Below are 14371 nucleotides of genomic sequence, written 5' to 3'. Positions count from 1 at the left end.
TAGACTAAAACTGAACAAAGCAAGTTCTTGCTATAAACAGGATATAGTAAAAGGATACTCAGTTTTCTTTGACAATATCATTAGAAAGGTGTGCAGATTCGCTACTGTACCTGTGTAGGCTATCTTGAGATTTGTATTGGTTAAGCACAGCCCTTCCATAGTTTTCATCAGCACTTCAAGCAAAAGAAAGACAGTAGTTAGTTAAAATTTGAGTATTAAAATAGAAAATTGTTACTTGGCAAAACATTTCTGTCCTCAATCATATTTCACAGCTTTCTGCTATTACTATAATCACACCAGCTACAGATCTCTGCATTAGATGACTCCAGACATTTTGGAGTAAGAATAATCTCTTCCTACATGCTGTTCATGGGCCAAATAATGAAAGCCTACTCTTATGGTGGATTTTTTACTGTAATGGAAGTCCTGGTTTGTATTAGAGTGAATTTCAACTGATCCTGGTTTAAGCTCCTTAAAAGAACTTGCTAAGATTCATAATCTTCATGCTTGTAAAAGGAAAATGTTAGATATTAGTCCTGCAACCTAGATATACCAAATGGGGGATTTTTCTTTTAGAGCAGAAGCCCTTCATTAAATGATCAGCATTCAAAAATCCCAATTAAAAACATAAGGAAAATCCAGCAAACTACTTCCAAAAGGCAATCAATACCTCATCAAGATAAGCAAATACTAGTTATTTGATTAAATTAATGTAATTCCTGATCATATAATTCAGGAAATGTAGACACTCCAAGACAGTGTACATGGCATACTGAACTAAATACAGAAGAAATATATTTCATATCTTTCTTACTTTTCCTCTTCAGGTCTCTTCTTTATCCAGCTGTTATCTTGCAAAAGGGTCCGTCGTTTGTTACTATCATGACTAGCCTGTTGTCTGCTTTTAATTGCAACAGAGGGGCTCTTGTTATCTGCAAATGCAGAGAAACACGTCTTGAAAAGGAATGTATGGAATAACTTTGGAAACTTAATGTACTATTAGAAAGGCTGAAATATGTAAATGTTTATCAGAGTTTGACTCTTCAGCAGTCATTCCTGTTTAGTGCACACAATTTGCTTTGAAAGTTTGCGGTTTAGTCACTTCAAACTTCAAGGGACTGCAGAAGCCCCATTTACAAAACTAAATTCAGTTTCATCCTTAATATGAAACAGCTTCATAAACTTTTAATGTAAACAAATATCACAAATCTGATAAATTGATTATGAAATATACAGAGAACAATAATTCCAGGAACGTCAAACTAATGAATACTGTTTCCTGAGGCATTGTTTGTGGGTTTTGAATTTACAGATGTGTGACAGGATGCAAATTTCAAAGCAAAGCTAATCTTGAGATGATCACATGGTCCTCCACCTACATTCACAGCTCACTGTGGGTCTATTTTCAGGTTTCTTAGAAGGGTCATGCTCCTTCTGAAGCTTTTTCCTCAGTGCCTAATGAACAGTTCATTTTCTAACCAGCTACCTAGTTTTACTGAACTTTTAATAAAAGCAATACATTTAAAACCTACAACTTTATGTCAAATTTAACTAAAATGAGTGTATGGTTTCACGTTACTGGGAGGAACTCCCATATACACTTACACACTGTGTGAACATGGAAGCCTTATTTACTTTTGAAAGCAACCTAAAATATCCTTGTCCAACAATGCTGATATTTAGTATGTTGAATAAGTATCAATACAGTGTTAATTTGATTTGTGAGAATAAAACTTCCTCACTGTATTAGAAAGTTAATGTTTATCTCAAATTCAGTGACTATTGTCCAATATCCTCAGTTCGTTTTCTTCCCACCTAAGTTTTGTATCATCAGCCTATTTGAAGTGAGGGGAAATATTGTTAGAATCATAGAATAGTTAGGGTTGGAAAGGACCTTAAGATCATCTAGTTCCAACCCCCCTGCCATGGGCAGGGACACCACACACTAAACCATGTCAACCAAGACTCTGTCCAGCCTGCCTTGAACACCACCAGGGAAGGAGCATTCACAACTTCCTTGGCCAACCTATTCCAATGCCTCACTAACCTCACAGTAAAGAACTTCCTTGTGATGTTTTAACTTTCCCCTTTAAAATGGAAGACTAGAAGTTGAGCCAAAATAGAAAGTCCATCATTGAATTGTGATATTTGCCCCAAACCTTCTCAGAGAAAAGATTGAAAAACTAAATGTGCAAAACCTTTGTCAATAGCATCCAATTAATCAACTAACTGACTAAGAATACTGAGTTTCTTGGATGTTCCTTTAGAGACCTCCATGATTTTCTCCAAGAATTCCTCACTCCCTGAGTGCTCATACAAAAGGAGTTTAACACCATCAGATTTTAGGAGATGTCACTATCTGGTGTTCAGTAAGGACATTTGACTTTAAAGATTGTGTATAGGAAGACCGCAGAAAAAACACATTCAGCCAGTATTAGATCATTTGTCATAGCTGTGTTTCTGTTGTAATTTGTAAGAAAATGTATTTCTTGCTTTTAATATAAGGACTTCAGCTCTAGCACTAACATGGAAAGATGACAAATTGCTACAGTGAGTGGAAGACCAAATTATAATGAAGCACAAAAAAAAATCATTTTGACTGACAAAGGCCAAGACTGATTTTTTTAAATACATTTTTCTCCTGAAAGCAAAAATCTGCAGTGCAAAGATAAAATCCAGTCTAAATGTACATCTCACTGTAACCCAAACTGTGTCTGTTCTTATATGTTGCAATTCGTTGTAGATACATCTATACTGACAATGAAAGGACAGTGAACAAACTAAAGGATTGGACTCCTCATTCATGTTTGTGCAGCTGCAAATATTCTCTGACTCTTCCTGTGTTAGACTGAGCTGCTAGAGAAGTGACAAACATTTAAGAAGCATGGCTGTGGATAGCACGGATGTGCGTTTCTGTCTCTTGGCCCTGATGCCAGTGTTTGGCTTTCTTTTATGAGCAGTATAGATGCAGCCTCAAGGCCATTAAGAAATGAAAGGCACATCATAGATGAGATTTGTAAGAATGTGCTGACAATCATGATAGGTTAAGAACAAAAAGTCATCTATCTTTACTGCATGATTTCTGCATCAGCCTGTTCCCTGCCAATTGATCTAGCTTTTCTCTTAAAGGTATTTATTAAAATCTGACTTTAAAGACTTCAAAAAATTAAGACATCCCAGCCTCACTTGAATAGCTCCAGTGGCTCATTAAAATATGTATCTACATAGGCAAACTGAAAAGAAGGACCTCCACTGATTCAAACAATAGCATTGTTTCATAGTCACTGTCAAGAACTGAGATAGCTGTAACTAGCTAACAAGACTAGTTTAAGGGCATTTGCTCTAAATATTTAGTTTTGAATATAATGATAATACTAGCAATGTTGGGATATAACAGGAACTTGATATATTGATAGGCAGTAAACCAACTTTGTAACATTCAGTAATCAAGGATTTGAATGAAAATCCAATATTAAAAACTGTACCTTCCTGTTCTCAGAAATATTTAGGTATTTTATGTTTGGTACAATCATTTGCATTGAAAATAATAAAAATAAAAGTTAATTTTGGAAAGTAGGAAAAAATGTGAGTTCAAGCATATGCATTCCAGAGATAAAACTTCTCTGTGGTTAGGACAGCTTATGGCAGCTAAAGGGGTGGAAATGATTCCAGCATTCCTTTCAAAATAATGGTTTTAGCCAGATGTTTTCAACTGTCCGCAATACATTTTAATCTGTGCTCTATTGTCAGGCGTAACTTCCTCTGAGTCTTGAAGAAAAATTCTTCAATGACACAAACATAATAGAAGCATTTCTGTATAATCAGGAAGTACTCAGTATATATCTATTACAATTAAACTTGCATGTATAATATTGGCTTTTTTCCTATGACATTTTAAGAAAACTATTATCTCTTACCCTAAAATCACTTGGATTTCAGAGAAATTATGGCTTTCTTAATTGCTTAGTGCAATTAGGAAAATCTCCTATAGAGGCCGTAGCCAAGGAATATATATTGTGGTTTATTTTCATGAAACATCAGAAGCAATTTGCTAATGCATGAGGCTTTGGGTTTGCTGAAGAGTACTAATTTTTGGACTAATGAATTGCCTCCCAAGTTTCAATTAAATAACTAAATATAGATCTGATACAACAGTTCAGGTCACATGAGCACAGGCAGATGGAGTTTATCCCCTCCTTATCTTGACAATAAGAATTTTATGTCCTTAGCATTGTAGAGCCAAGCTGCTTCCCACCGTGGCTGCACGCATTTTGCTGTACTTAGGTTTGGCATGTCCCACCCAAACCATGTCCTCGTGTACCTCAAAACCGTTCAGTCTTTAAAAGTATTTTGCAGGTTCCAGGGAAACGGAAAATTTCATCGCATTCCCAGTTTGTTTCTTGACATTTCTCTGCATAGAAAGCAAACTACAGCCCTCCTCAAGCTTCATCCCTCAAAAGGAACAAACAATCCTATCTGACAATGATTAAATATCAATTCTCTCCCCTCTTCTTATTTTAATTTTCATTGATTTCTCCTCATTTTCCCCAAGTGAGACAACAGGACGATACCAAGACCGTCTGTCCACGGCCTTCCAAGCTGCCATGCTCCTGTGGGATCACCAAAGCAACCACAGGGCTCAGTGGAGGCAATCACTGTTTTGCACCACACTGCCTGGCTCCCCTGCTCACTACGCTGCCCAGCATGGTGGTTTAGCCTGAACCTCTGCAGTGAAACCTTACAAACACCACTGCTAGCTTTGTGACTGAAGCAGGTCCTGGTGTGAACCTTATAACCAGCCCATCAAAGCTTAACAGGGTTGGTATGTCCTCTGAGGGAGCTGCACAATGAGCATGGCAACGCTGGGAAAGGAGAGAGGCCATGCCTCAATCTGTAAGTACCCTAAGAGCAGAAAATAAAGACTCAGTATTACCGCTTTTGTTAGGAGCCTGTTTTCGTATGCTGAAAGCTGACATTTTATTCAGCGGGGTGTCCTTCTGTGGGAATCTAAAAGAAAACATGAAAAATAAAACAAACAAAAAAAGAAGAGTTAGCAGTGAGATTAGAAATCATCCCCAAAGACACTTTAAATTCATTTGCCATGCTGATCACCTCCTAGTGCAAGTTTAGTCTAATAGTAGAATGACTTAGCACCAGCTGCCGACATTTTTGAACTGAATCTCAGGCACAGGAATGGCTTTTCTCTCCCTGGTGATGACTGTGTGTATCCCTGCCCTGTGTTTCTGCCTGTCACACTGCCTCTTCCTCCTTTTCCTTCTCAGGAGCTCCTTCTCTGAGAGCATGTGGGGTGGTAATAGCCTCTAGAGGGCAAGACAAAGTAATGAAGATTGGGGTGAGCTGATTAGCTTAATGGGAAGATGGTATCAGCTTGTGGCTCAGAGCACTGCCTCAAGCTAACATGGGCTCTCCCAGCCCCACTGACAGGTCTCAGAGCTTCCATGGCCTGCAGCTAATGTGGGGGTCCAGGACAGAGGTGGTTCTGCGCTGCATCAGTTTTCCAGTCACTGACTTCTTCCCTTGTTTCAAATCAGGTCAAAAACTGAGCATCCAAGACTGGTTGACTTAAAAAAATAAAATAAGTATTTGAGGGTTGAGCCACTCAAAGGATTTCATGTTATCCTTTGAAACTGCGAAAGCATCTAGCAGAATGATAACGATATTTCAACAACAAAAAACTCTCCCTTAGGTCAAAAAAAGCAAAGCCAATCCTAACATTGAAGAATGTGGACAAACTGACCCTCTTACAAATGAATTCCTCTTTAAAAAGCAGCATTTTCTAAGAAAACAAGGTTAAGCTGGGAAGCTCCCAACCAGCTCCACTGGTCAGGCTGCTTAATATTTACAGAAGCACTAGAAAACATTTTGTGGCGGAAGCAGTCATTAAAAGTCAGAAACATTCCTGGTTCTCTCAATGACATAGTTGTCCTGCTTGTTTTGCAGACGTAGAGTGTATTGCTTGCTCACCTAAAATAGGGTGGATTGAGAGCCTGGAGCCTGTGGCTGTTCCTTTACTGATGGAAGGTGAAAAAGATGTTTAATTTTGGCAAAAGCTTAGGGAAAATACCAAAAGTAACACTGTAACCATATAAAACTGTGGTTTACACACAATGAATTGCACTTGGAACAGATTTGTCTTTTTTATGTTTTTAATGCCAGACAATTCCTAAAAAAACTTATCATTACCAAGCAAAGAAAGTAGGAAACCAATATCTGGATGTAAACCAATACAGGTCTTCTTAGCAAGTAAAGATATAAATACAAAAAGAATGCCAAAATCCAAAAGTTTGCATATATCGTACCCAGTCATGAAATTCCAGATGTTTGTAAGAGTTTAAAATTCTGGCATGTTGATTGGAAGGTTCTGACCACGCTCCTTTCTTTTAAACTGTTTGTATCAAGCATGCATTGGCATAGTGTATGTAGAAAATGTGACTGTTGGATCTTGTTTCCACTGAATAAAAGTATGCTCAGGGCTATGACGAGCCTTATTTATTTTGCAATAGGTCATAAAACATCTTACAAAGTAACTGGTATAAGGTTTTGAGGAGATATGCTCTGCATTTCCTAGAAACCATTCAGGTAGGCTATCAAAGCAATTGGTTTTAAATACTAATCGATCTTGCTATAAGTTTTCCTGAAGTGTCACAAGATGATGGAGAGGACTCTGATTTATTTATGTTTTCAGCTTAGCAACAGCTGGACATCTGATACTGGTTCTCATTTCAGTCAGTCCCATGACAATATGAAGCTTGACATTTCAGCACGTTTCACAGGCAGTGAATGCTGTGACTTTTTCATCTAGAGAAGAAGAAAGAATTATTTTCTAATAAAAACTTTTAAAGCCATTTCCCAAGGGAAGTGAATCATAAAACTTGGAAAATGGAGCCACCTTTTGTGGTAATTAAACCAAATAGCATAATTGTAAGGCTTAGATAATCTTGTTAAAAATACACATTCTGCAATTTAAATATTTCTGACTAAAAAATGAGAAGGAACTGCTACGTAGACTTCACCTTATACTATAGCCTTCCTTCCCACAGATTCATGATGGAAACAGTTTCTCACAGAACTGGCAAGGAAGTACCATACACCTTTGTTAAAATTAAACACGAGAGACTCAGGCATTTGTTCTGAAACAGAAACTATCACCAGAGTAAAAAGTCCATACATTTTGAGGCTTGCCTTTAAAATCGACAGAATAACTACAAATGTATTAATGACACAATTCCCGCTTGTATCCATGCATGTCAAAAGAAAGGCCAGCAAGCACGCTTCTTTTATCCTCCAACATTAAATTGAAACTGTGTTTTGTCTCCTGGCCTGTATTAATTTTTTAAAATGGTTTTAGGGCAAAACAATATTTCTGCTGCACATATGTACAGCATCAGGCATAAACTACTACCTAGTCTGGCAGTTTGAAAGTAGTATGCATAAATGAATATAAGAATCAGGCACACTCCCTTCTACAGTCAGCATGGAAAATGTGCCAGGTATTCTGAAATTTCAGTCCTACATAACACTGCCATATTGTCCTCAAGGTTTACTTCTTGCTTCCAGACTTTCAAGTTGTATATCAAAGATTAAGCCATTCAAATTTAAAACATAATTTAAAAAAATTTTCCTAATTTTAATCTCTAGCACAGACAATCAAGAATCATCAGAGTCAGATTTAAATTTCAGGATCTTGAACTGAAAAGAATCTTGCATAAAGAGGAAGAATACAATTCAACAAAGCATTTTTTTCTTGGTCTTCACTATTGTGGATTAAGCGTGTGTATCTGTGTATGTGGAAAGGGGAAATGACAGAAGATGTGAGGATCACATGAGTTTAAAAACTTAGGGCTCATAAAGATCTGGAACGACCACATTATACAAGCAGGTCAATGAACTGCTTATCTTTAGCCCATGGTTCAAAGGAGTTTGTTTTTTTTTTAAAAAAAAAGGTTGTTTTGAACTTTGTAAATGAAATTGCAAGACAGAGAAGTTACAGGCTTCTACAGTATCCTACAGCAGTAAATTATGTGCAGGCATTCTTAATAAGAGCTCAACCACTGAAGCAAAACAACCCAGCTGGAATGCAAAACAAAAACAAACAGGAATGCAGCTCCAGCATAATTTGAATTTAAAAATGAAGTCGGGAAGCTTTAAAAGAAAATTAACATTGCCTCAGCCAGTCCAATCAGCAGTTCCCCGAAAGTTTTAGGACATGCCAGTCCTGGATCCAGACCCTCTCCCATTTTGGGGGAAAACCAAATTCAGTCCCAAAGAAATCCAGAAAAAACCTCAGACAGGGAAAGTCAAATGCCCTTCCAAACTGGTAGCTAGTTATTCAGAAAGCAGCACAGGTGTCCAGTTCTGCTTTTATCACAAATAACCATATTCATATTTCTGTATCTCCTTTCCACATCTTGCAGCAACTGACCAGCAGAAGACCTCAGACCTGTCTTAATTTTTTAAAGCTAGACCTACTAGTTTTCAGCTCGTGTGAACACACCCATCCTTCCAATACAGAGTCCTCCTGCCTTCCTTCTTCTGTTCTTGGCTGTAGCTTTCTACATAATTAGGTTTCACATGTATGCATTGCTGTATTTAAAAAAATACATAAGAATAACACAAACATTTCCTATAAGAATCATGTTCTCCACATCAGACTGAACTAGTTACAACCAAAAAGTCTTTGTTCTTTGATTTCTAGCTGACAGTGATTAAAAACTTATTTATAAATATTTAGTTGATATGTATTTTGCTTCTAATAATATTTCTTTCCACAGCTTAGAGGTACCACATATTATCACCCTGTATATAAAGTAACTCAACACATGAGTAGTGAGGGAGTGTCAAGGGAGGTGAATCTTCTCCTAAAAGTCAAAACATTTGTTTTTATACTGTAGTTTTTAATCTAAAACATTGCTGAATGTGAATGCCTAAAATATCAAACTTCCTTATTAATGAACTGAGTGACACAAAAAGTTGTAGATGAACAGCTAGTTTTAAACAAAATAGTATCAGAATTTTCCTGTCTTCCAGCCGCTCATGCTGCTTTGGATGGTAGAGAAGCTACTGGGTTTGGCATGTCCACATTAAACGCCAGCAGATGTCTTATACATGGCTCCACACAGCCACAGATTGCTGACTGATTTTCAAAAATATCTAATATCTGCCATATGAGAAAGAAATTTTATTTATCCCAAATAGGAAACCTTCCACCAAAATGTAATATTTTTAAGGGCTGTTCTGCTCAGAAGTAAGCTAAACATTCAGTATCTTGGGAGCAATCAGAGTGCAAAATTTTAACATTATCCCATTGGAAATCTAATTAAATATTAGGAAATCAATTTCCCATATCCTTTGTGTTTTAACCCATTTGCTTGCTTTTACTGTGTTCCAGGAGAAATTTTGGATAGAATGACTATTGGTGAACAAATACAATGAAGGCTTACTTCACCTTTACTGTTTGTTTGTTGGTTTGGGTTTATATTTCCCCCATTGTAATGGTTAATATTAAACCTATACAGCCTGGATTGTTTTAATTTATATGAGATGAATGTGGAGAATAGGACATTTAAAAAAACCCCACATTTGATCTTACTTAATCACGGTTATGAAGTCCATGATAGTATTTCCTTGCCTTTAGTTAACGACTTTCATGTCAGGTCAGCAAATTTTGTTATTTTCTTCATCATTTTTCTTGAATATAGTAAGATGTGTGAGCAAGAAAATGATTAAAGTAATTCTGACTTGATACAGAATAAAGATCTCCAGGCCTTAAAAAAAAGGCACCGGGGAGACACCTCATTACACTTGTCCTTCTAGATAGGCACCCATAAGTCTGTGAGTGAAATCCTCCTCATTTGGAAGTCAGTATCAATTTTGCTCTTCTCTACATCCATCATTTCGCCCCCCAAATATCAGAAGTGCTGTGACTGGGCTACCTATACTTCAGCTCAAATAAGAATCCCTATTTCTAAACATGGCTGTACCTCTTGATTGCAGATAAAGGCTGTTTCCCAAATCATCATCACAGTTAGAGCCAGCCAAGGCTGTACCATCCTTCATACCTTCCAACTTACTATTTCAGTCAAGCATATGATCTCCTCAATGACCTTTATGTCCCACTTTGTCAGGTGCAGATCTGTATGTATAAACTGGGCCGTACATTTTTCCCTACACAATTGTCATCAGTATCCAGTGCTGTCACTCAAGACTGTAGGCCAGGACATGAAATAGAACTCAGCATAGTACCAAGTGTGTACTCAGAGCTTAAAAAACCCCCACCTGAGTATAATTTATATGCTTCAAAATTAGAAGTAATGTTATTCTCTTTTTTTGGTTATTAGTCTTTTTGTCTTTTTGCTGAAAAGTACAGGTAAAAATAACTACGTTTATTTTACAGACATTAAAGAACAACACAAATATGTTCCTAGAATGACTTTTTTTTTTTTTCAGGAGTTGCATGTCTGGGCAGTAGCCATATAATACATTTGCAAACTTCTGGAAATAATATATTGTGTTTAAATAAGTACTTTACAGTTTAGGCCACAGAATTAATAACAGCTCTCACAGAGAATAGAAATAATGTGTATGTGAGTGAAAGAGAAAACAGGCAAGGTTAGAACAGGCGAGGTAGGACTAGAGAACACATGAATGTATGGCAGAGATCATCTATTTGTAGCTGAAAGAGCTCTCAAAACTGGTTTTTCAGGACGTGGGCGGAGGAGATTCTGTTTTGAAAGAAATTAAGCTTTGGTACTGTCATTAAATGTAACATCAGCTGCTTAGTCAAAACCTAAATTTGTACATGTTTTCAAATTAGTAATATATGATCCATTCAAATTGATTCTTTTTTATTGTTTGTTTTTAAAGGATTGGGGGGGCGAGGGAGGTGTTAATTTTAGTAGAGGGTTTGGTTGGTTTTGGGGTTTTTTTTCCAACTTTTTCACTTTTCTAGATTTTTAGTAAAGAACCCTTCCTACTTACAAATGAGTACACTTCATGTAAAGGTATTTTATTGGATCATAGCAGAATGGGCACTTTTGCTGTCTCTTTTGCTAAGGTGGAAATGAAAACAAACTGTTGCAAATTTTTTTTTCTAAAATTATACATGTGAAGCAAATTCAAGTAAATGAGGTTTTAATGCTTTTTAATTTTACATAAGAATTTTAAAGAAATAATAAAGAAAAATAAAACTAAGGACAGTGCAAACAATACATTAAAACAGCCATTCATAAAAAGTGGTCTGAACAGTGAGCTTGTCAGCGGGGAAACAGCATTCAAATAAAATATAATTAGCAATATAATGTAAGTAATGAAGTAATTAAAATAATATGGCCAAGAGAAGATGCCAGAAAGGTCCAAGGAATTTGAAATGAACCTAAAATGAAACACTTTGAGAGCTGAATTTTCATAGTCAAGGTCTCCATACTTCTTGAAAATAAGATTCTTTGAAACAGGACCATAAATTGGACACTAAGAAATCACAGAACACCTGAAAATGTAGGACTTTGCATGTATGGAATATAAACCCAGAAAAGTAAATGCCCTTACCTAGAAGTTAGTGTCCTAGAGTTGTTCAGTATGGTAAGTCAACCTGTAGATACCTGAAAATGAGGTACAGTCAAGGCAGACAGAGAGCTGAATTGTCCTTCCCCATCCAGCTGTCTGAAAAGTCAAGAGACTTCTCCTTCAGAGGCTGAGTCACTTAAGGAGGAGGTAGGAGGTGTGGAAAAGGGTGGCACCTTGTAGAAATACCAGATCAATTAAAAGTACAGGTGAGTTGTTACACTTCTGTGCTTGCTGTACTTTTCAAGTGCAGTAGGGCGGGTTTCACAAAATGAAATGCTTTCAGACCTTGAAACAAAAAAACAAGCAATTACTATTTGGAAAAATGTGCAGCAGTCATTTGGATTTCCCACAGAAATGTACACTTCAGACTGACTCTCAGCTAAAGGGTTTCAGATATTTTATGCAGGTGAACACGAAGAAACACCGTATTTCATCAAAGGAAAATTCTGCAGAAGTGTTACACACACTGTAATCCAATATGCATTAAGCATTTACACTGTTTGAGTATGTGGGCAGAGGCAAAAGATCTGCGGAGGGAAACTCCCATACGAGATCTTATTGTAAGTCTCCCTTATCTGTGCCCATCTGCATTCTCCTTCAGCACAGGCAGTAATAAACAGAAAAGGGAGAAGAGACTGCCTTCCTTTTCCTTTCTTTAAAGTGACTGCAATACATTTCTCTGTAGGTTAACAAATGCCTTACTATTAATAAACACAACAGCAGGGAATCAATAACGTCCTTATAGGAATTATGTATACAACCCTATGGTTCTGTTTAAGATACAGAATCTGTTCAATGTATTTTATACAAGCCCCCACTTCTTATGTATCTGGAGAGCTTTTGCAATTAAATATGTGAGATGCTGTTATACAAGATGCTGGGTAACCTTTACTCCTATTGTCTTTTGTGAAAGTTAAGAAAACTGACACAAGTTAACTTAGTTTCTCTTTAGCCATGTTTCTAGTCCTTACTTTTGTTGATGGTTACATCTTCATGGGCTTGGTACTTCATAGCATGAAGTTGTCTAAACATTGGTTATATCTGATGAAATAGAGCTGATGAAGCAGAGCAGCAGGCAAGACAATACCAACTATAAACTACTAACTACCACACGCTTCAGAATTAATGAATACAAGCAAGCAAACATTTCTGAACTTCATACATCTCACTTCTGTGTTTCTGAATGTGAAAAATACCTATAGCAGTCCTGGCATGTTCAGGTACACTGCTTTATATGTTCATCTTTTTATGATCAAGAAGCAAATATTGTGAATGCATCTCTTTACAGACATACTACAATTTTACAATTGTGGCACATATGCCTCTCAAATGAAACAGATGGCTTTCCTCATGAGAAATGCACAGAGGGAATTAGTTTAATTTAATTGATTAGCCCATATCAGAATTTGAATTATGTCTCCCTTATTCCCCAGCTGAAGCACACACAGTATTCTGGACACAGATTTTTTAGCAGTGTCAAAAAAGCAATGCAAAAAGAGAAGTGAGTAAGTATATGCCTCTGTATTGACAACCAGTGATTTCTAATCAAAGGAAGTAATTTACTCAATCACAAGGCTGGGCCATGCTTTACTATTGATTTATCAGAGCTGAAGGAATTTTTTTTTTAGTTCAACCAGGAACAACAGTAACTCATTTAATATCTACCTATAACTATAATGCCTATATAATCTGCTTGTTGAGAGTTGGCTACATACTCTGCTTCTACTTGCCATTCCCTTAAGAATAAAGAGGAACTTCTCTGAAAAATATACAAACACAAATGGCCACATCCTCAGTGGATATAATAGGATATAACTCCTCCAAAATCATTCTGACAGCTTGATTTACATTAGCAGTGTGCATGGTTTGATATGATTTATGAGAGAAAACAAGAAATGTCTTAGAATTCCTCCTTACAATAACATCTCTTTTAGATTCATTAATAACAAGCAGTAGGGACACATTACTGATTAGTAATCAAAGGTCACTATCTCTTGCTACTTAGAACTCTAGCATTTTTTGGAGGCCATTCCTAACAAGCTCATTTTAAATAGCGTAGGCTATTGGTCATCCAAAGAATTCTTAAAATGCCTCCTAAGAAACTGCAAGTAAGGGATGCTGAACTTTAAAGTAGAGCACTGGCAGAAAAGAGAACATAAGTAGTTCAGAAATGTCATCATTTAGATTTGAATAGCTTATTCAGTGTTATTTAATTTAATTTACATTTTTAAGTACAAAGCATACTTCAAAATATTATGCTACTGCCACATCTTTATTGAGCTTTTATGTAGATTCACAAGAGATAGATGGGAATGAGCAACGACCCAGCAGACAACGTTTTGGACAAGTATTCTGTGGCTCCTCCCAGAAAAGGAGGAATACATTAGTGAATGCATTTTTCTCATATACTCAGTCCTCCAAAAGAAAAGTCCTTTAATACTTTAGACTTTCCAAGCATGACTGATAAACTATTGCTTTCTGGGCTATAACATGCTATTATTATAACTGTCCTTCCAAAAGATTTAAAGATATTCTAGCAAGTGGTGTTTAAGTTTTTTAGTTTCAAGATACAGGTAAAATAGCTATATTTATCCTATGAAGTTAAACATCCCAAAGCCCAGTCCCAGAAGACAAGTGACATCATGGTTTCTATATTTATCACTAAACTTACTTTCCAAAAAGAACCATGTGGCCTCATCAATGGTCCAATTGGAAACAGGCTTACTAATAGGAGACACCCATGTGCAAGGGTTTTTTTAGAGATAACTAATTGGCAGGAACAAAACTG

The 14371-nt window shown here is 36.6% G+C and overlaps 1 protein-coding gene across 4 annotated transcripts in view; it reads right to left on the bottom strand.

Annotated features, from left to right (window-relative positions):
• SCEL (sciellin) overlaps positions 1 to 11720 on the bottom strand; it is a 48743-nt gene extending 37023 nt beyond the window's left edge. For 3 of the 4 annotated variants that reach the window (XM_013128794.3, XM_031048072.2, XM_031048071.2), the window contains exons 1-4: positions 11566 to 11720; positions 4934 to 5007; positions 815 to 932; positions 111 to 173 (exon numbers count right to left, since the gene is read on the bottom strand). In XM_013128794.3, the coding sequence (XP_012984248.2) occupies positions 111 to 173; positions 815 to 932; positions 4934 to 4976 (224 nt within the window). In that variant the 5' untranslated portion in view covers positions 4977 to 5007; positions 11566 to 11720. The remainder of the gene's footprint in view (positions 1 to 110; positions 174 to 814; positions 933 to 4933; positions 5008 to 11565) is intronic. The other variant, XM_031048070.2, reaches the window with a different exon arrangement.
• Between the last annotated feature and the right edge of the window lie 2651 nt (positions 11721 to 14371).

The sequence above is a fragment of the Melopsittacus undulatus genome, chromosome 2 (assembly GCF_012275295.1).
Source record: "Melopsittacus undulatus isolate bMelUnd1 chromosome 2, bMelUnd1.mat.Z, whole genome shotgun sequence".
NCBI lineage: Eukaryota > Metazoa > Chordata > Aves > Psittaciformes > Psittaculidae > Melopsittacus > Melopsittacus undulatus.
The sequence above is the reverse complement of the archived record's forward strand: the minus strand, read 5'-3'. Positions and strand labels throughout refer to the sequence as shown.